General features: G+C 30.9%; 3 protein-coding genes across 4 annotated transcripts; 2 read left to right on the forward strand and 1 right to left on the reverse strand.

Moving 5' to 3' along the window:
• Positions 1-750: 750 nt before the first annotated feature.
• LOC105115070 (dihydrolipoyllysine-residue acetyltransferase component 2 of pyruvate dehydrogenase complex, mitochondrial-like) lies at positions 751-7043 on the forward strand. The gene is made up of 19 exons (XM_011011849.1): positions 751-966; positions 1249-1324; positions 2030-2085; positions 2280-2377; positions 2463-2503; positions 3206-3261; positions 3337-3411; positions 3498-3590; positions 3854-4102; positions 4226-4298; positions 4479-4579; positions 5052-5137; positions 5220-5295; positions 5808-5875; positions 5967-6033; positions 6136-6231; positions 6311-6413; positions 6489-6584; positions 6699-7043. Exons 1-19 carry the CDS (start codon positions 928-930, stop codon positions 6767-6769), a joined length of 1620 nt encoding a protein of 539 aa, XP_011010151.1. The 5' UTR covers positions 751-927; the 3' UTR covers positions 6770-7043.
• Positions 7044-11821: 4778 nt separating this feature from the next.
• Positions 11822-12893, forward strand: LOC105115071 (mitochondrial import inner membrane translocase subunit TIM23-1-like). The gene has a single exon (XM_011011850.1). It carries the CDS (start codon positions 12088-12090, stop codon positions 12643-12645), a length of 558 nt encoding a protein of 185 aa, XP_011010152.1. The 5' UTR covers positions 11822-12087; the 3' UTR covers positions 12646-12893.
• A 4317-nt stretch (positions 12894-17210) lies between these two features.
• On the reverse strand, positions 17211-20796 carry LOC105115072 (protein phosphatase 2C 16-like). Of its 2 annotated transcripts, XM_011011853.1 has the most exons (5): positions 20682-20796; positions 19119-20568; positions 18313-18672; positions 18134-18239; positions 17211-17815 (listed from the first exon to the last, which is right to left on the reverse strand). In XM_011011853.1, the coding sequence occupies exons 2-5, from the start codon at positions 19956-19958 to the stop codon at positions 17481-17483; spliced, it is 1641 nt and encodes a 546-aa protein (XP_011010155.1). In that variant the 5' UTR covers positions 19959-20568; positions 20682-20796; the 3' UTR covers positions 17211-17480. The 2 variants fall into 2 exon arrangements, with proteins under 2 accessions (XP_011010155.1, XP_011010154.1); XM_011011852.1 differs by having other exon boundaries at positions 19119-20796.
• Between the last annotated feature and the right edge of the window lie 2957 nt (positions 20797-23753).

Here is a 23753-nt window from a genome sequence, read left to right on the forward strand (position 1 = left end):
TATTATTTATTTCATGATATAATAGGAGTAATTAATTCTATAATAGTTAAATTTAAAATCATCAATATTAATATATATTTTTAAAAATTATTTTATAACTTTAATTTCAAAAGCATTTTTAACCAAACACATTAAACTACTTTTTCTTTAACTTCAATTGCAACCATAGTTTTAACTAAACACCTATTTTTTCAAAGCAACCTCAATTAAAAATACTTTTTATAAAATAATTTTTTTCAAACCACAACCATAACAACTACCACAACACCAAACACACTCTAAGCAAAAGCAAATGAATTCATCTCAACACAGCTTTTTATCTTCATCATGGAGCTGTGGAAGATAATCAACCTAACCATATTAACAAAAAAAACTAAATGTGAAAGCCAATAAACTCAAGCAGATGAAGCAAGGAATACAATGACAAAAACAAAAAAAGATAGCATCCAAAAACCAGAAAAGAAAAACTCATGTGAGACATTGAAAATACCTATGATAAAAAAAAGAGTTGAAATAATAACAATGGTTAAAATTCTAGTCAAAGCAGTTTTGATCCATAATGCACAACTGGACATTTTTAGTTATTTTTTCTGTTAATTAGCTATCAAGGGAGCTATGCATAAGGTATATTTTTAAATGGAGGATGATTTTAATCAATTTTAATATTCGAGGGACCAATATATACATTGTTATTAATTAAAATGACTCGTTTGTAATTACAACAAATTCAAAACCAAAGTCACGTGCTCGCAGCCAGCCACCCCAAACTGACCAAAACATAAAATAGCAACAACAACAACAAAAAACCTAAAAAATAAACACATATTTTCCACAAAATTTCGAGCTTTGAAAGAAGTTGATTGATTGACTGGTCGGTCGATTGAAGTTAGCCTACCACCAGCAGCGGCAGAAGCAGAAGCAGCAGTCATGGCGTATGCTTCTCACCTATTTCAGCACTCAAAAAAGGTATAATTTACCATCAGATCTCTTTATTGTTATTTGCTGAACGTCTCATTTCTAATTTTTTTAAAAAATATTAATCATAAATTGAATTTCTGGATTTTGTGTAAAATTTCTTGCATGCATCTTTGTTTGTCCTTTTTTCTTTTTTCGATTTTGACTGCAGGGTTCAGTTTTTATTTTCTGTAATTATTTTGTGGAAAACTCGAATTTCCTTTCTGATTTTTCATTTTGTTTAATTAACTTATGATTTGTAATAACTATTTTTGTTGTTTGTGGTTTCGGCAGTTACGAATTCACCAGCGTGCCGATTTGGCGCGTTGGTTATCAAATGATTCTCAACTCTTTGGTGGTAAAAGAAACGGTATGTTTATAATCTCTAGCATTCATGGGAAATCGTTGAAATCTGTTGCTGATGGTTATGATCAAGTAGTTTTATTTAGCCCCTGTTTGGTATAACATTCCAAACGGCAGTTGGGCAAATTTTGATTTTTTTTTTGCTTAAAATTATTATTTTTTTTATGTTTTTTAATCGTTTGGATGTGATGATATCAAAAATGATTTTAGAAAAAAAAATATTATTTCAATGTATTTCTGAGTGAAAAAACACTTTGAAAAGCAATCGTTACCATGGTCTCAAACACCCAGTTGCTGATTTTGTTTGACTGGTAAGAGTTAATGCTGTACTTTGGATGCTTAGTTTCTTTGTTATATATGTGTGTGTGTGTGTAGATTTTGATTGATTGGTAAGAAAATTTTAATGGTGGATGAGGTTTAGGAATAAGATGATAACCAAAAAGCACATGTTAAGGGATTTGGGTTTGTTTTTAGTTGTTGCAGCAAATTGTTTTCAATGTGAGGGAAGTGTGGTGTTGTTGTTGGAAGTTTTGACTTGCAGTTATGAAATTTGGGAAGTGATAATTGAAAGAACATGGTGTCTAATGTTCATGGTTATCACCTTAGCTATGTGGTTTGCTGATTTTGAGTGTGAATTGTGCATCTGCTTGTTGACTGTGGAGTGGAATTTGCATAATTTTTTATTTGTTTAAGGTAAGTTTGTTATTGCCAGATGCTTGGGCAGTTATAGAAAAAAGGAGGTACTCTAGTGCTGCTGCTAATAGCACTGTAAGTAGCCTTCCATCGCACAATCATTATAATATGCTGCATGATGCTGTGATTGGAGCCCTTCTGTTGCAATTTCTGCATTTCTTCCTTTGTCTTGGGTCAATTATTTATTCCTACTTTTTTTTTTTGTTAAGTTGCTTTAATTGAAGTTTGTCTCAGTTTGCGTACAGTTACATATTTTTGTTGATATGAAGGTAATGTCATTCGGTGCATCTAAGAAAGATGTTTCTGGGACGATTATGAAAGTGGGAAGCCCAATTGCTGGACCACTATTTATGAAGGATTTTGCTTGGTATGTATTACTTAGGTTTGTTCCTCCCTGGTCACACCTTCTCTTGATGATTCCATTCTTCTGAATCTCTTCTTTCCAATCTCAGTTCACAGGTACACTGGAAGAGAGGGTTTTCATCTGATTCAGGTAGGGTTTGCGCATAAATTTTTATTTCTTTGTTTGAATTGCTGATCTAGCTTTGTTATCACGCATCTCATCCATACCTTGATGATCTCCTTTTCACTTTCTGAATTCTTGATTACAAATTACACGGACCATATCATGGCTCCTTCCACCCTTTAAACCCAGCTTGAATTTTCACTTATTATGCAAGTGGCATCAGATAACATGATTGAAATTTAATCAATGATTACATTTGATAATCACAGTATTGTGATTGTGTGAAGTGTGACAGGCACCTTGTCACTTGGGTTATACTCTGTTGAAATTACTCTTCTTTTATTGCATTGCCAGAGTAGGGCAAAATGTTAGGCATGTGGTTCAACTTTACCTGCTTGATTTTAGATAATAACAGTTTTTGAATATTTGTGGAGGGATTTTGTCATGAGTGGAAAATAGAATTCAGATGTGGAAGGATTGTGGGATAAGTTTGCAGGGAATCAATGTGGAAGTTGTTATGTGTATTTATTTAATTTGATTTAACATGGATTTATTTAAGAAACAAAATGCTCATATCTCCTAGATTTGAACTGGAGACTGTACAGTAACATGAATAAATTTACTTTTTTTCATATTCTTTCTTCATCTTGTTGGCGAGGGTTTAAGACGGGAACCATGTTTCTGACATAGCTTCATTCAGGGTTATTTAATAGTTATTATATGTTGCAGGTCTTCCTCCACACCAAGAGATTGGAATGCCTTCTCTCTCACCCACAATGACAGAGGCATGTATCTTTCTTCATCTTTTTGGAACAACACTGTAGGCTTGGTCTGCTAAGTGACAGTTTCTGAAATTTCAGGGTAACATAGCAAGGTGGTTGAAGAAGGAGGGTGACAAGATTTCTACCGGTGAAGTCCTCTGTGAAGTTGAAACCGTAGGGTCTCTATACAGTTCTAGCTGTGCTTAACATGTTGTTTGTCATGGTAACATTGATGCTTTTCCTTAACATAATTTTCTCAGGATAAAGCAACTGTTGAGATGGAATGTATGGAAGAAGGTTATCTTGCAAAGATATTGAAGGGAGATGGGTCAAAAGAAATTAAACTTGGCGAGGTACTGACTTTATCTGGCAGTTGGCAAAGTTGTGTGCTGAGATCTTCTTTTTCCATCTCTTGTTTCTTTTCTTTCTTTGGGGAGTAGGGTAGTCAATCATGGAAATAAGCAAACTGAACACGTTTTGGTTGTCTGTTGCCCACCTTTCAGATTCCACAATTTTCTTTGTAAAATTAGACATTTTAGTTTTGGACTTAGGTCTCTGGTGTTGATAATACTATTACATAGTGCTGATAATTTTTTTCTCTCTATATTATATATAGGTAATTGCCATTACCGTTGAAGATGAGGAAGACATTGCAAAATTTAAGGATTACAATCCTTCAGCGTCAGGAAGTGGTGCTACTTCTGCTAATGAGGCTTCTGCCCCTACCCCACCTGCTTCACAAAAGGAGGAAGTTGAAAAACCAGCTAGTTTACCAGAACCAAAAATTTCGAAGCCCAGTGCAGCTCCTGATGGAGATCGCACTTTTGCCAGTCCTCTTGCAAGAAAATTGGCTGAAGATCATAATGTTAGTAATTTGAAGTAGTTCGTACAACTAGAATATTTTCATTCAGTGATGGAAAGGCATATGTTGATTTTGATCCACTTTCAATTTACACTTATTGATGCACTTTCTTTATCATGGACGTAGGTACCCCTCTCAAGTATCAAAGGAACGGGTCCTGATGGCCATATTGTGAAGGCTGATATCGAAGATTACTTGGGTATGACAATTAAGCTCTCTACACTAGATGATGTTGGTTTTTTTGGCTGCTCTCTATCCCCAGTGATTTGATGGATAAATGTTATGTGCTGCTGTTTAGTGTGTCCTGTGAATGGTCCTGGCTTTTCTTGTTCTAGTCAAAATATATATGCTTCAGTGAAAAATTCCCTCCATTTTGTAGCTTCACGAGGAAAGGAAGCTCCAGTGACAAAGCCTGTTGCCAAGGACACCTCAGCTCCTGCTTTAGATTATGTGGATATCCCTCATTCTCAAATAAGAAAGGTAATATTTGTAACCATTATTGTTTAGCCTAAATCCATGGGTAAGGATTAAGGAATGTTGGCAACATTATTTCATTGGTCCACTATTTATGGATAAAAGTTCTGTTAGATGTTGAGGTTTGCAAATCCATGCTTGAAATTTCTTTGTTCTTCCAAAGCTGAAATACCAACTTTTGGCTGAAAAATCACAGTTAAACTTTCTTTTTCAAAATGTAACCATGTCTTTTTCACTAAATTCACCCAGAAATTTGGAGCCAGTCTGACAACTGTTTCTCATTAAACTTGTATGAGATTCTCAAACTTTTGGATTTGTTTCTTGGTCATTTTTGCATTTAAGTAACTCATGATGTCATATTATTTAATTCTGTGTTGATACCACGTACAAGCTCTCACATACATTTTTTCTTTTTGTCTACCACATATTATCTTTATCAAAGTTCGTCTTGAGGCAAAACTTGGTATCATTTTGACAGGTGACAGCTTCACGCTTGTTATTCTCAAAGCAAACTATTCCCCATTATTATTTAACAGTGGATACATGCGTCGATAAACTTATGGGGTTAGTGTTAGATTTTGTCATCTTATAAATGCAATTAATCTTTGATGTTCCATGATATTTAAAAAAGATTTTTTGGGCACAGTTTGCGGAGTCAACTCAATTCGATACAAGAGACTTCAGGTGGGAAGAGAATATCTGTAAATGATCTTGTAATCAAGGTATACGAATATACTTCTTCATGTGTAGTTTTGAAGCACTTACTATATTGTTTGGAAACACGAGAAGTGACTTCATCCCAGAAATTTTGCATAAAAAATCTATCGCAACGTAGAAGCAGCCCTTTAACTCACTTTACATTTTAGAGTGAGCTCTTTTGACTAGATTGTCAACTGTGGCAAAGGGAAAGTCTTTTAGCATGGTTTTACATTTTTCTTTTTTTGTTGAAAAAATCTCAATTCATCTGAGTGGAAGTTTGAACTCAAACTGATGGTAGGGCTTGATCCTTGGAGTGGTTGGCCTGTGGACAGGACAATTTATCAAAACCACAAGGCACCAACATTTCACATTGGAACTATCCTAAGATACTTTAAAGTGAAAAACTGAGTCAATGTTTACCTCTATCTGAGCCATAACCTTGAGCTGTTAATATTCTGGACTTCAAGATGTTTATTGATTGTCTCTGTTTTTGAAATTTTTGCTAAAGAATAATTTCATGTCACTGTAACTACAGGCTGCTGCTTTGGCTCTGAGGAAAGTTCCCCAGTGCAATAGTTCATGGACTGATAACTATATTCGCCAGTAAGTACATGGTTAATGCACTCTTAAGATTAATGATTCATCTGTGATACCATATTTTAAGATGATGTCTCTCTTCTTGCTTATAATGCAGGTATAATAATGTTAATATCAATGTAGCGGTACAGACAGATAATGGACTATATGTCCCAGTTATTAGGGTGAGTTATTGTCCGTTTTCTGTTACGCAGAAAGTTTCTTGATTTTGTTCTGGGTATATTAGGGTGAGCGCATGACATGCTTTTATGTGGTAAAATTTACAGGATGCGGACAAGAAAGGTCTATCCAAAATTGCTGACGAGGTGAAGAATTTGGCCCAAAAAGCAAAAGAGAATAGCTTGAAACCAGAAGATTATGAGGTTGGAATTCTGTCTCAGTTGTCCAGTGGACTGTTGTCTCATGTGAATCCTTATGAATTTTGTCTTTTTCCTTTTACAGGGAGGCACGTTTACTGTTTCCAACTTGGGAGGGCCCTTTGGCATCAAGCAATTTTGTGCGATCATTAATCCTCCCCAATCAGGCATTCTAGCAATTGGGTCCGGTAAGATAGGCACTTGGCAACAACTTCCAGACCAAATTAAGCTTCCACTTCTGATATTGACTTGTCCTTGTGCAGCTGAGAAGAGGGTCATCCCCGGTTCTGGTCCTGATGATTTCAAATCCGCTTCCTTCATGTCTGTAACACTAAGCTGTGATCATCGTGTTATAGATGGTATGCAGTTCTGTCAACCATCTTTTGTCATACAAACATATTCTTTAGCTTTTTTCAACGCTGTCTCTGAGAATTGTGATGATATAACCCTGTTGCGCAATTGGTCATTTTCAGGGGCAATTGGTGCGGAATGGCTAAAAGCATTTAAAGGCTACATTGAGAATCCAGAGTCAATGTTGCTGTAGATTACTCTACGGCCACTTTCATCATTTCTTTTGACACTTATTTTATTTTATTCGCGGTGGTGATTAACAACGAGGTACTTGATGTAATCCCCATTGTCATTGCTGAGTTCTATTTGTTTGGCGTTTATGCATCACCAGGAAACTCCCTTTGTAGTCTTGGCAAAACAGCATTTGGTGGAATAAGTGGGGAATTGAGGCGTGAACAGCGAGCTCAATTTTGTAGTTGCAGAGTGTCCTAACCCTTTTTGTGGGTAATAAGCATGAGGTTTTTTTATTTCGTCCAAATTTATCATTTAAATAGATGAATGATTCAGTTATCTTGTCGCTGATCATGATCCTCATTGATACTTGCGGCTTTGCACATCATTTTTTAGCCCAACCAAGGTGAAATGTCATAGAGAATCCGGTTTGACAATACCTCATTTTAATTTTCGGCATCAGAAAAACCTTGTGGCTTTGGACTGGTAGAAGAACCATGCGCTGGTAATCTCTTTCGCTGAGGAACTCGGAAAGCAGCACCCATTTAACATGCCATGTTATACAAACTGGTAGAAGTGAAATTCCCATTCCTTCAATACCGAAGTCTTCATATCTATGGTGGAAGTGAGCTCCCCTGCCTCGTAACGGTTGTGTTTCAATTGAAGATCAGTTGCCTCTCCCCGTCCTGTTCTTCTCCAGGCCCTTCAAAGCTCAATATGAAATGTCTAAAAGAACCACCACCAACCATTAACCAATAATTAACCAATAATTTGAATATGCAGCAAAAACTCATTATTTGTTGATTTTCATTTCATGAACTACCTGTTCAGATATTCCTAATTGTTATATATCTTTTCGTGGCGTTTCTATAGTGCATGGAAAAAATTGGTGGATCGAAGAAAGAAGTATTGGAAAAAATTGGTGGATCGAAGAAAGAAGAAGTACATACCAGAAATTATCAATATCATGGCTAATAGCTAGAGCTAAATGGCTTAATCCTTCCTCCCCGCCGTCAAATCCTATTCCAAATCATCAGCCATTAAGCCAAGCAATAACAACATTATAATAATATTGAGAGGTATGATTTAACTAGTTAAATTTTAGATTTGTTTCCTAAATATCATCAGTTTTAGTCTCACAAATCTCAAAGCTTAGGGGGGAAACTCGTTTCATGAACTACCTGTTCAGATATTCCTAATTATATACATTATCGTGACATTTCTATAATCTACAGGAAAAATTGATGCGAATCAAAAAAACAAGAAGCATATAACTAGAGCCAAATGGCTTAATAGCTAGAGCCAAATTGATGCAGAAATTATCAATATCATGGCCAATAGCTAGAGCCAAATGGCTTAATCCTTTTTTCCTTGCCATCAAATCCTATTCCAAATCCCAAATCATCACCTATTAAGCCAAGCAATAACAACATTATAATAATATTGGAGGTATGTCTTAATTGATCAGATTCTAGATTTGTTTCCTAGAGATCACTAGTTTGAGTCTTATAAGTCTTAGGGCTATTGGATGTTTATATGATCATTAGCTTTAGAGTCCGTGGAATTAATTCAGGTGCACGCAAGCTGGCCCAGACATCCATATTAATAAAAAAATAACAACATTATAATTATAATTATAAATATAAATTAAAAGACATGAGATGGATTTAACTATTCACATGAATAATAATAAATCGGGTTAATATATTTTTTAAGCGTTTTATATCAATCTCGTGCCATAGCTGAATTCATTTGCATGTGACGGTAATAACAAAGACATTGCAAGTTCATGCTTGGGATGTGAAAATGGTTATCTAACAAATGATAGTCGTTTTTTATTTAAAAAAAAATAAACAACATATCATCTATTCCTTACTAAGAAAAAAAAATCAAGGCAAGATGTATGAGCTTTTTTAACAGGCCCAAATGTAGCTCATTTAAGAATGAGCTTTTTATATTTTTTAGTATTTTTTCAATTAAATCCTTTTAATGTTAGGTTTTTATTGAATTTTATCATTAGTATTAAGGTGATTGTCATTCGGTTATCTTTTTTTTTTTATCATATAATAAAATAAAATAAAAACTAATTCAATTCATTAGAGTTCATAACCAGAGTTACGGGTTTTGCAGATTGACTAAGGTGCATCTAGCTGTTTTTTTTTTTAAAAAAAAACTCTTACAAGTCATGCCAGAGTAACTTTCACATAATTTAATTAAAAACTCGATTTAAGCAAAGAGTCATGTTGGTATTTTGTAAATTTAAACCAATGTAACAAGTTTAATGGCATGCACATGATTTTTTTTAATTGGTCATTTAATTTTTTGTATTTAATTGATTGTGAATTAGTTTTTATATTTTTAATTATATAATAAAAAAATTAATTTAACTCAAAGATCGTAACCTAGGTTATGTTGTAGGTTTTGAGGATTGATGAAGGTGAATATGAGTTTTTTTTTCTATGAAAAACATTAAGATTTTTCAAGTTTGAAATGTTATATCAAATTTAATAACAATACCAAAAAAAGAGTGTGTCCCATACCATGAAATTGGACATTTCTCTTATTTCCAATGCATATAATTAATACTCCCTAATATCCTTGGAAATCCATGCTGCTCTCCAATTGATAATAATCGACAAATATCGGTCTCATTTGATGCCCTTAGATATCAATCACCAAAAACTTCTACGATTTCTTTGACAAAAGCTCTAAGACTTTCTATCGTAGTGGTTTCTCCAATTCGAAGATATTCATCAGTAAGATCTGTAGAAATACCATATGCAAGTATTCTATGAGCTACAGTTACCTTTTAAAAGTAAGATATACTAAGAACACAAAGAGCATCTATCCTTTGTTTGAAATATGGATTATGAGCTTCCACTAATTTGCGATCTGAAGAAAAAGATGACGACTCATTTTAAATCTTCTTTGAAATTGACTTTTAGTGAATTTAGAATTTTCAGCAAAATAATCATTATATAACCTTAATTCACCTTCCTTTTTATTACGATTGATAATATTGTAACCAAGAATAGAGCAATGATACTCTGTTCTCCACCCTTGATTATTCGATTCTTCTTTAGCAACCACAGCTGTAGCAACTTGACAAGTGAACATAGAAGTGTTATCATCAAAATCAAAAGTATCATAAAAATTAAAATTAGAATGATTCATGATAAATTTTAATGAAATATAATAAAGATTGAATAGAAGAAAATGATAAGAAAAAATGTTGAGGTATATGAGAATATTTATAGATGGATTATTTTTTCAAATTGTAAAATTTTAGAATGTTGGCGGTAATTTTTTCAAAATTTAAAATTTCAAAATTTAAAATTTTCAAAGTTTGAATTTGAATTTACTTTTAAAAAATTAAATTTTTAACAATAACATATAAAACTTAAAATTTAAAATATTTGTATAAATAAATTTTAAATTTAATTTTAAATTATATCTTTTAACTTTCATATTACTTCATTAATTTTATATTAATTTTATAAATTACTCATATTAATTATATAATTAATAACATCATAATTATACTATATATAAAATATCTAAATTAGTTATATAATTATATTAAAATTAATTTAACATAAGTTATATTAAAATATAATTAACTTTTCTAAATAGCTTTTTATCATTGAAATGCGTATAATTAAAAAAATTATATTTACACTATTTAAAAAGTTATTTTTTTTATTTAGCTCTTTAATATAGCATTTTTCAATTGGATATGTTTTTATAGTGCATTTACAAAGAAGATCACACATGGCTTAGATGACCTTTAAATTTTATTTTATTTTAGTTAATTGAAGATATGACGTAGGAAGCAAAAATTTGGTCATCACAGTTTACATACATGTTCTATAGTCAATTAGTCATTACTGTGTAACTTGTATTTTGTTATAAGATAATTTTTTGGCAAAAAAAAAAATATTCTAAGATTTTTAATTTTATTTTTGAAATTAAATTAAAACTAAAAATCAATATATAAAATAAAGCCAAAGCACATGATATATATATAAAAATAAAAAATAAAAAAATAAATTTAGGAGCATAAGCCTATCCTGAATGGCTTATCACGTTTGGGTTTCTACAAAACAAAACCTGGATATACGAGCTTGGAACAGTTTCTTTTAGGGTGTAGACAACATGTCATTTGCTACATAAAATTTAACTATAATGGTAAGAAATTGAGGGAGATTTTGGGCAAAATAATTTTATTTTTCAAGTAATTTTCATTTAAAACCATCTTAAAAACACAATAAAATCATTTCTTAACCACCTAATAATCCTAAAATCCCAAAATCAATCAAATAAAAAATCTAAATCAAACTCAATTTTTTTTTGATGGATGTTTAAAGACAAAAATAATTACCATCAAACTTTTCTAATTGAATAAGTTTCATTAGCATTAAAAACAATGATTTTATATTCTGAAAAGTGATGAAACTAATGACTTTCTTTTATCTTTTTGTTTTCAAGTGACCTTCTCTCATCTCTATAATAATTTAGGGATTGAAATGCAATAAAAAATAATTTTTTTTTTTAAATTTAGATTAATATATTTTTTTCTCCTTGTACACTTTGGTTTTTATTTTTTTTTTAATCTTGTCTATCATCAATAAATTTTGATAAATTTAACACCAAATTAGACATAAAAGCCCACATTTAAAATAAAATAAAAATAAAAATAAAAAATAATTATTTTAAACTGTTATAATGTTTTGCCGGTCATTTTAACTTGAACACCTATTAAATTTCTATTTTTTTCTAGTATTTTTAATTTTATTTATTTATTTAAAAAAATATTAAATTGATTTTGTAAATATTTTTTATGAGTTTAACATAAGCAAGTCAATCTATTTATGGAATGGTATCAAATCGTTGAGATAAACAAATAAATACTGAATGGATATGAAATGCATAAAGTTTCTAATTAAGTATTTAGTTAATCCATTTCACAATTTTAAATATCAAATAAGATTTAAATGCTGAAGTACTAAAATAAATTCTTGTCTCTTGTGGCATTCCACGAAGATGATCATGAAAGAAAGATTCTACACTTGAAAATCGTTGCCAAGGGTGTGCTTCTAAAATGGTCTGAGAGGGAGATTTAATCTCGGAAATGCCCCTATCATTGAAAAAAGATATCAAGGACAAAGGGCCTGTGAGGTTTTATAAACTACAGGGACTAAAGTGTAAATAACATTATGACTAATTTGTAATCATATCCCTAAAACAAATCACGTTCCTTGAAAACACACGCATTCTGCCCCCTCGTTCTCCCTCTCTCGACTTTCTCAAAGCTTCCAACTTTTCCTGCAACTTTCAAGAATGTCCTACTCCGATAGTAAGTCGGATCAACCCTCAGCGGCTACCCGTCTCTACAACCCCTATCAGGATCTTCACCTTCCTTCCCAAACACTCTACCACCTTCCCACCTCGCCGGAATTCCTCTTTACCGAAGAATCTCTCCGCCAACGCCGCTCCTGGGGCGAAAACCTTACCTTCTACACTGGCTCCGCCTACCTCACCGCATCTCTTGCTGGCGGCGGCTCCGGGTTCTTCTCCGCCCTCCGATCCTTCGAACCCACTGACACCCTCAAGCTCAAGGTCAATAGGATCCTCAACTCCTCTGGACATTCGGGTCGGATCTGGGGCAACCGGGTTGGGATTGGGGGTTTCATTTACGCGATGATGGAGAGTGGCATCGTAGCGGTCACCGATAGGGATGATGTGTGGAGTAGCGTGGCAGCTGGGCTTGGAACTGGGGCGGTTTGTAGGGCGGCCAGAGGGGTTAGGTCAGCGGCAGTGGCAGGTGCTCTTGGTGGATTGGCTGCTGGTGCGGTGGTGGCTGGGAAGCAGGCGTTGAAGAGGTATGCAATGATTTGAAGGAAAGAGAGCGAGATAAAAAAGAGAGACCAAATTAAAAGAAAAGGGAAAAGGGGGTTTTTAGGTTTTTTTTTTTAAAAATAGTCTAATTTGTCTCAGTTTTGAGGATGAATCTGGTAGTTACTACAATGATTAAAAACCTGTTGGAATCAAGAATTTCAAAGAAAATTATTAGCAGAAGAATGAAATAACTGATGCTACTTGTGAACTGGTCTGATCGATGATGAATAGAATAGCTTTTTGTTGTACCAAAATTGTCTGTGACAAGTTTAAATTACCTAAGATCCTTATTTTAGAGATTGCTTGGAAATGCTGTTTAACTTGTATTTTTAAAATATTTTAATTTTTGTATTTTTTTTTAAATAATTTTTTATATTTTAAATTGATTTAACATGTTAATGTTAAAAAATAATTTAAAAAAAATAAAAAATATTATTTTAATATATTTTAGAATAAAAAATATTTGAAAAAACAATTATAACTATGGCCATAATTAAAATGCTAAACCGCCTGTGTTGTGTGTTTTTCTTTATAACCCATCAAAATTGAAAGTGCCTTGGAATATGATGAAATTATCTCTTCATCATTAATCTCTTATATCAGTATTATTTTTGAAAAGTGAAACTTTTACTTATATATTATGTTATTTAATGAATAATTATTCTCATTTTATTTTTATAGGTATTTTCAATATTTTTTTATTTTTTTAATTGATCATTATATTTTTTTTATCATATAAATAAATAAATAAATAAAGTTATTTGACTGAAATGAATTTATAATTAAATAAATAAAGCTATTTAATTGAGATGAGTTTATAAGTGGATTATATATTTAATGGATTAATTTAGATTAACTAGATTTAATTTAATATATTATTATTTAAATAATATCTTAAAAGGATTCACTTTGAATATTTTTTTAATAAAAAAATTTAATCTAACTCATAATATTCCACTCATAATATTTCACGGGAGTTAACTTAAATCACACTTGGTTGTTTGGAAGGATAGGTGGAGAATTTATTATTTTTTTACATGGAAATTTGATGCAACAGTGAAACCATTAAGTAACATTTATAAGAATAAGCATGTTTATTAAATTCCTCTCGGTTTGATGGATCAAATTGCCATTAACTCGGGTATGCTTTAAAAACATGAGTGTTGACTTGTTGATGTAGTGATTAATTTGTAACTTGATTAACACAGTTTACACTGATTTGATTTTACAAAAAAAAAAATGAGTTCATTCAAGTTAACTAAGTTAATTCATTTAATTTATTGACTCAGATTTTATGCAAAATCAACTTTAAATCAAGTACATGATTGTGAGGATAAGGTTTTATTTTGTATTGTGGTCAAATCATGTTTTTAATTATTTTTAAAATGTTTTTAGCTTTAAACTAATTATTTTTATATTTTTAGATTGTTTTAATATATTGATATTAGAAATATATTTTTTAAAAAATTATATTATTTAAATATATTTTAAAATAAAAAATAATTTGAAAAACAATCTCTATAATATTTTTTAATAAACTCAAAGTTAGATCGATTGATAACATGCGGTTAAGTATACACACTTCAATACGATTGAAAGTTCTTCCTGCGTGTTCTGTTACATTTGAGAGCAAATATTTTGCGATGGAAAATATTGGCATCTAGCAAGAAAATGGCAACCATTATGTTTGTTGTTCTAGGATTAATGTAATAAGAATTGATATTCTACTAATAATATATAATATAATAACCAACAATATAATTAAAAAAAAGGAGTGAATTGGTGTTCCACTTATAATTTTAAATAATAAAAAATATTCATAATTAAAATAATTAAAGTATGAGATAAAAAAATAAAAATTGCAAACTTAGTTTCTAACATTAGTTCTAGAAGCCTATATTCACATCTTAATTATCAATTATGTTTAAGTATTGTACTCTTTTTTCTTCTTTTTTTTGATAATATCTCATCTAAAAATTGCAAACTTAGTTTCTAACATTGGTTCTAGAAGCCTATATTGTACTCTTTTTTCTTTTTTTTTTTTTATAATATCTCACCCATGTCAAGAGTTTTTTCAAACTATTAAATGTTTATAATTATGATTTGTTTACAATAAGATATATTCTCTTAAAAAGTAGATTATAAAATTAAAAATTATAATATCTATAGCTCATGCAATAACACTTAGGATGATTGAAGGTGTGTAAATGTAATAAGTATAAGATTTTATACTCATATGCTAAAATATGAAGATTTAAGTTAGCATAATTTAGAGTACGTAAAGATTGATGATGTCTAGTATTTTCTTTTTTTAAAAGAATAGCTTCTATGTCATGTATGTTCTGAATCTCTTTTTAATTTTACACAAAAAAGATATTTCCAACAAAAAAAAATACTAGTAATTTATAGTCATTAGAATGCCTCTGACTGTTAAAGCAATCTACCATTTCAAATGACCATATCATCAGATCGACCAGTTCTTATAAAATCTTCAAGAGTTCGTCATGGAAGAAAAATAGTTGATCGATTCACTTGATATGCCTAGACAATAAACCAGTTCAACTTAAATATTAGGTTTGACAATTTCAAACCTACTAGAACTTGAACTAATTATATATATATATATATATATATATCATATTTATGCATGCAAAGTAAAGCATGCAAGTTTATTTTAATTTGCTAGTTAGTAAGATATAAAAACTTAATAATAAACTCTAATATAAATTTTTAATAGCTAAGTCTTTACTTACTTTGTGTCTTGAACTTATTGATGAATTTTTTTATTCAATTTCATATTTTTGTTGATATGATCTTCATATAAAATCTATTTAAACTTAATCTTATCTAAATATATTATCAATTCATTTTTTTATTTAATTATTATCATCAAAATAAAAGATATTATAAATATTAATATGATTCATTGGTCAATAATCTTCTCTTTTTTAATGATGATATTTAATGTATATTTATAGATATAAAAACATGTATATCCCTCTATATTTTGCAATATAATCTCTTAAATACTTAAACAATAATACGCGATCTATAAATATCTCTCCCTTTTAATTATATAAACATGCATTTATATTTATTCTCTTCTCAATATTTATTTTCTCATTTTTCCTCTCTGTTTATCATCAACAATAAATAAATAAAATAAATGAAAATAATTAGAGAAATGAAATATAAAAATATAATATAATATTCAAAATACAACATTCATTTACAAAAAGAAAAGGAAAGTAAAATGCATCCACTAAATCATTAATTCAAACTCAAAAATTTTAAAACTTGTTAGCCTATTTCAAAAAACTTGTTAGCCTTATTTTGCATTGTGGTTTAATCATGTTTTTTAAATTTTTAAATTTTAAATTAGTTTATTATGGTGTTTTTAAATTGTTTTAATATATTAATATCAAAAATAAATTTTAAAAAATATAAATATTTTGATGTATTTTTATATAAAAAACATTTTAAAAATAATATCTACCAAAATTCAAATAATTATATAACTTGTAACTAAATTCAGATTATGAAATTGGATTGTTGATGACGTTGATAGAACAAAAAAAAACATGCCCTTGTTCTCCGTTGAAATATAGAAGAGACCTTAATCAATGATGAAGAAGGGATCAAGCAAAGGAGTATTTGAAAATATCATAGTAATTATTTTTACAAAAAGAAAAGGAAAGTAAAATGCATCCACTAAATCATTAATTCAAACTCAAAAATTTTAAAACTTGTTAGCCTATTTCAAAAAACTTGTTAGCCTTATTTTGCATTGTGGTTTAATCATGTTTTTTAAATTTTTAAATTTTAAATTAGTTTATTATGGTGTTTTTAAATTGTTTTAATATATTAATATCAAAAATAAATTTTAAAAAATATAAATATTTTGATGTATTTTTATATAAAAAACATTTTAAAAATAATATCTACCAAAATTCAAATAATTATATAACTTGTAACTAAATTCAGATTATGAAATTGGATTGTTGATGACGTTGATAGAACAAAAAAAAACATGCCCTTGTTCTCCGTTGAAATATAGAAGAGACCTTAATCAATGATGAAGAAGGGATCAAGCAAAGGAGTATTTGAAAATATCATAGTAATTATTTTATTTTTAAAGTATTTTTTATTTAAAAATATATAAAAATAATATTTTTTAATTTAAAAAAAATTATTTTTAACATCAAAAATATCAAAAATAATCTAAAAAAATTTAAAAAATCATATTTTTTTAATTTAAAAAAAATTATTTTTAACATAAAAAATTAAAAAAATAATCTAAAAAAATTAAAAAAATCATATTGTTTTTTAAATACACGTTTCCAAGCAGTTAATTATCCTTAGATCATACCAACAAGTCGAATCACAGTTTTAAAACTGAAGTCAATAAATCACATAACTACAAACCACTGCCACGAGATGGAGCTACTTCCAGGAGAAATTTTCTTCTTTTGCCCTAAGCAGCTAAAGATTATATGAACTTGTACCAGACATTCCCGTGAGAAAGAAATCTCAGACAGACAGACCGAGAGCCGAGAGCAGAACAGAATAAATCTAAAACTGGAACTCCATACTCAGCTTGAGCAACAGCTAAAATTTACATAACCATAACCTTAGCACAGTGCGTGTCAAAAACACAGGAAATACGGAGTGGAGTTCAGATAAACTATAGCTATTTAGTACACACTAGTTTCTATCCTTGTACACACATTAAGCCCACGAAAAAAAGGAATGGACCAAACTATGTATTATTTAAAGATGTAAGTTTCTAATATATAGGTATGCAGACCTGAACTAGAGGACGGAGAGAACCTTGCTTAAGATTTGCTCTTGAACTTCCTTTGACCTTTCAAGTCCACCACAATCACAGAGATATTATCCTTGCTTCCCTTCTGGAGAGCAAGCATCGAAAGGTAATCAGCTGCTGCTTGGGCTGCGGGATCTATAACCTTGCCCCTTTCAAGAAGAGAAGCAACCCCATTCTTTTTGTGCCATAGCAGAATCCGCCTTCGAGCCACTTCACAGGCTTCCTCATTTGTAATAACATCCCATAACCCATCACTCGCTAAAATGAGGCATTCATCATCTTTTGCACGAGGAAGAAACATGACTTCTGGATCGGGAATTATCCATGGTTTTAAATATCTATCACCTGTTAGATAAAAATGATTAGGCAAGAGCGAGCTACCCTTGATTATAACTTCCTCATGGATCAATCCTCAAATATTGTTAAATATAAAGCTAAAGCATCAATGGCAAAACAAAATGACTCTAAACAAATTGCCATTCAATGTTCTAATAAAGGAAAATAAAAGGAACTTCTAAAATTTGATTTGTATAGTTGATAAAGCAAGCTGGTATAAACTTGGACCTTAGGATTAAGTAATTGAACCATGGGAATAAGCAAGCTCTCATAATTGTTTCAATTTCAGCAGGTTTTACATCCATGCTAAAAGTTCGGTACACATACCAATTGACCTCGACATTGCAAGAACACCAAAGACACGATGTCCATTCCACTGTATCACCTTGCCTCCAGATGCCTCAATCCTGGCATATTCATCTTCTCTGTTTGGCTGGAAATGATAAGGGAGAAAATAGTTATCTAGACAGTTTTTTGTTCTTATTCATGTAAAGAACATGTCTTACTTTGTGATCCACTGATAATGCCATTGGTTCTTTTCCACGACAAAGTACTGCCCTTGAATCTCCACAGTTTGCAACTATGATGTGGGATGAGCAGACCAAGGCAACTACAGCTGTAGATCCAACTGTTTCTGGCGCTATGGGCTCAGAACTGGAAATAGAAGCATTTCCATCACCTTCAATGATGCCTCTAATGCTCTTTCCTCCAATCTCATCATCAACCTTAAGAAAGCAGCTACTGAAAACTTTCTCCCATTGCAGCAGCTGATCTCCCCAGATAATCCCATCATTTGAATTGTTTTTAATGTTTCCAAACTCTTCAGCCAAGGCCAAATGGATTCGGTCACGACAATAGTTAGCAACCTGCATGAGACCCCTCCGAATCATGCTCACATATCCAATACTGAGCAATTATTCACCTTATGGAGTACCTCAAGTATTAAACCAATGGCATGTGTTTTAAATATGCACAAATTAAGTAATTTCTTCAAGTTTTTGCAACACAAATGTACGCTGCAGACTGAAGTAAAACAATGTTGCCAATAATAAGTCATTTGAATAGGTAAAGAATTGAAAAGATTAGCTAAGAACAAGTGGAGCTTAAAACGAGATGCTAGGATTTTATATATGCATGAGGTATCAAAACAAAAATACATCAATCTAATTACACATGCTCAACTAACAATTCTTTCCAGATCCTCCAAAAATCATACAGCTTGGTAATATACCTCAATAAATCCCACATAGATTTGGAACTAAAGTATCATATATAAGGGGAGGAAAACAAATATCTAGCTTTATAGATGTACCTGTGCGCCCCCATGGCCATCATAAACACCATAAAAATGACTAGTTAGGTGTGTCAAACTCTCGCTGATGCCATCAACAACACGATCACCAATGAGCATCTTGATAGGAACTTTTGCAAATCGAGGAACAGCTGCAACAGCATCTTCCATTTCTGATCTTCTACCACATATAGATACAGAACCCCAAAGAGGAACGCAATCAAGCTCAAAAACACTCCGAGTAGGTCCTCCAATGAGATTCTTCTCACTAGGCAACTTAAGAAGCACTGCCGATGCCTTTATGTCAGATCCATCAGAGATTTCTGCATTTGGGCTGACTGCTCCAATAAGGAGTTTTGCCGTAGGCACCTGCACCTCATTTGTTGACTCCACAATAATAGCCTTAGCAATAATTTTGGTATTTTCCATTTTAACAGACTTTGGTAAGCTTATTTCAGATGCTGCATTCAATACCAATATCCCCTTAGGGATAATTCCATTACTGTCTTCCACGACTGACAAAACTTCATCTTCCTCAGTTTCCTGGATCACCGCATCACTAGTTATGGAACCATTTTCATTCTCATGCAACATATTCAGCAAAACAGTTTCTCCATCGCCACCATCATCTGGTGTTGTCATGGTGGTCAAGTTCAGCTCATTCTTAGCATGACTGCAACTTTCAGCTCCCCCAGAAAGAGACTCCTCGGAGACCACCTTTCCAGAATCGGACAGCAAGCATGCAGTCCCTGTTACAAGCTTTATCCGTGTAATTTCTACATGGGTTGCAATCCCTGCGTTATCGCACATTGAATTGCCTAAACTAAGCGTCATTGCGAGTGCTGGAGACATCTCTTCCATCAAGTCCTCTGTCTATATGTTTAATTAGAAGTTAAACACAAAGAATACACCTAATTCTCACTCAATCTACCGATTCTCATCCTCTTCATCTCCTTCCACCTCTGAACATCCGATAAAGCTTGGAAATTCTAACAAAACTTGTTCCATCAAATGAAATCACAATGACCCATCAATCTTTTTTCCACAAAAAAAGATACGCAGAAATCAAATCAAGGAACCTAAGCAGATCAGATCTGGTGAGAAATAATGGATCTGACTCTCTAATTCTTACTCCAGTTATCCTACAACTCCATAGCTAATCAAATTCTTCATTTTTTTCTTTTACCTCGATAACAAAATCCTATCTCCACCAACCTAAAAATCAAGATCAAGACTTCACACTCAAACCCAAGAAACAGAAAGCAAGATTAGTGGTGATGGGAATTAAACAGCCAATAAAGGGGAAAACCACCTCTCCAAATAATCACAAGAAAAATCTTATAAAGGTAAGACCTTTTCCACGTAAAACTTAGGTTCTCCTGGATCTAAGGCAACCCCATCTCAGCTTCTCCTGAATTATGCTTCTCCTCTCTACTGTTGTTCTTCAATAAGCATGACCGACCTATCTCCTCTATACAAAATAAAAGAAAGCACGGATATGATCTTCAGACCCTCTCTGTAGACAATGAAAAAAATAATAATCCCATGTTGTCAAAGAAAGGATTGAAGGGTTGATGAGCTTACCAGTTGAGATACTGAAACCATGATGAGTTTTCAGCTAAGCCTCCCTTGCTACCAGATTTTATTTTCATTTTTCCTGTTCTCTCATGTTTCTTTTCTGGGGCAAAGAGAGAATATGTGGAAAATGCTTTGCTTTCCTTGTGTTTTTAATTATTCTTTAGTCCCTAAATATTTGATTTGATAACATATCAGTCTTTCATCTTTTCAAACATTCTCAATTCTATTTTTTATGGTTTTGAAATGGTAAATTCATTATAAACCCTATGTATTAGGTAAATCTACCATAAAAGGTTAGTATTAATTATTTGAAATATGTTAGAAAATAATTATTAATTTTTCAATCACTCGTTTAACAATTTACCATTAACAAAATGAATAATTTATTTGTTTCAATCTAAATGTTTAATCGCCCACCGTCTTATTTATTAAATAATATGTGGTTATAGGCTCTGAGAGAAAAGCCAATATAGGGAGTAAGTTGGATTTTCAATGGAGAAATCAATAAAAGTTTAAGTTATAACTTCTCAAACATAAATAACATACAAATAAAGGAGTCAGATATTTACTAAATGAACTGAGACCGATGCAATGTGGTCATGCAGGGGACACGTATAAATGTAATTAGAGTCCTTTTGGTTTCTAGTATAGGTTTTTTTTTTAAAATGATAAAATAATGTTTTATAAAAAATATTTAGAGATATAATACAATTTAAAAGTTATAAATAACTTCTATGTTTTGCTAGTCGCACTTATATTATAAAATTATTGGATACATGATTTAATAAAAAGATGAGGAGAAACAAAAAAAAAGAAGACTCTAGAAATATATTAAAATTTTAATGATAACATCATTAGTACAATTAGAAATATATCAACAAGATAAATCTAACAATATAAAAAAAGATTACCAATAATGACCCGAAAAGACCGCACAAATAATCTAGAGACAAGTGAGCCTTAATACCTTGGACAACATACGTTGCTCACTTCATTCATCATTTATGACCTTTTTGGTATTGTTAATTTTTTCTCATTGAGATCTTTTTAATAGTACTAGTGATGTCATAATTAGAGTTTCTATGTATTTTCAAGGTTTATTTATTTATTGTTATTTATATATCATCTCTCCTCATTATTTGTGAAGAGAAAGGAGAGAAAAAAAGGGTAAAAACAAAGGAAAAAAATAACTCTAAAAGCATATCGAAACTCTAATAATAACACCATTGGTATTTTTAAAAATATCTTGACAAGATGAATAAAAATCTTGACATGATGAATCCAACAACATCAAAATAAATGGTGAACGGAGTGGGTTACATGAGTTGTTCAAAGGTGTGGAGGCTTACTTGTCTTTAAGTTGTTCATATGGCCCTCTCTGATCATCATTGATGACCTTTCTTGATGTTGTTAGATTTATCCTGTTGAGATTTTTTTAATGATACCAGTAATGTCATCATTAGAGTTTCAATGTGTCTTCAAAGTCTTTTTCTTTCCTTTTTTCTCTCTTTATTCTCCTATCTTTCTTTATTGAGTAATGTTTCCAGCAATTTTACAATTTGAGAGAGTCATATATCATTCTTGCAACTCGAGAATCACAAATATCATTTGCGACTCTCTAAACTTTGTTATTTCCCTGAAAAAATTTTGCACTATGTTATTTTATCATATATTTTTTACTATGCTATAAACTAAAAAGACTCAATGCAATTATCTAACGTTATTTAAAGAAAGTTGTCTTTGTATGATATAAAAAAATAATTATTAGCAAGGTTGTCAAACCACACATCATATATAAACTTGTATCATAAAAACAGATCATAAAATCATAAAATTTTAAATAATTTTTTTCATAAAAATAATAACCAATTTCATCAACAAAGATGTAATGTACTTGTTCTTGCATAATAAAATCCTACTAAGGAAGATCTAAGAAAAAAAAGTTGGAAGTGGTTGGTAAGACTATGTGTTTATAAAAAAATATTGAAAACAATTATTTTCACAACTATGTTATCTTGTTAGCTGACACTAGTTCCAATGCTCCCTTTAAATGCATGACCATTTGTAATGATAATTTTAGTTTATTTGATGCCTTTTGTCTAGTTAAATAATACACTATTTTTAGATATAATTATGTTTTCTTTCAGATATTATTATATTTTCATAATTTTAAGATCTTTCTTGACACACCATGAATCTTAACAAAGAAATTGATAAAGAATTGAAGGCTTTGTATGAACTACAATGAATGAATCAAACAATTCAAAGTAGGATTTTTTTTCTTTTACTCTTGAAACCTGGTTCATTGTCAGATCATATCTTAGAAAAGTTACGAGATTATATATGGAAAAATCATAAAGCTTTAAACTTAAAAGACTTTGATATTAGGCATAAACACCTAGTGGGTCAAACTTCAAAGTATAGCCAATCACTTATAACCGTAAACATATCTTTATAAAATAGAAATTTTCAAAGCCCTCTCCCATAATAGATAATTTTTTATTTGTTAGGTAAAGTTTAAGCAAGACTATATTTCCTTCATCCTTTCACTATTGATCGAAGAAAGAATCCATGGATACAAGTGCTTGCAAGGCTTGTGTGTATGTGAATAAACACAAGGGTATGCAATGAGAAAGATAAGAATTTAAAATTTAAAATTATTGTAAAATCATAAAATCATGATTTTACTTGATTTTAGTCCAATTTTATTATTTTCCAAATTTTATATGATTTTCTACAATAAATATATGTGGACTCGTAAAATCATATGATTTTACGAGTCCACATATATTTATTGTAGAAAATCATATAAAATTTGAAAAATAATAAAATTGGACTAAAATCAAGTAAAATCATGATTTTACTTGATTTTAGTCCAATTTTATTATTTTTCAAATTTTATATGATTTTCTACAATAAATATATGTGGACTCGTAAAATCATATGATTTTACGAGTCAACTTGTAATGTTAACATCCTTACTGATTACATTCTATGAAGACAAGTATTGAATTGATTTTTTAATTAGGCAAAAGACATGTGTTCCCTCCACTCTAAAAGTACATTACTCCTTTAATA

This window comes from Populus euphratica, unplaced genomic scaffold, assembly GCF_000495115.2.
Source record: "Populus euphratica unplaced genomic scaffold, PopEup_1.0 scaffold817.1, whole genome shotgun sequence".
Taxonomy (NCBI): domain Eukaryota; kingdom Viridiplantae; phylum Streptophyta; class Magnoliopsida; order Malpighiales; family Salicaceae; genus Populus; species Populus euphratica.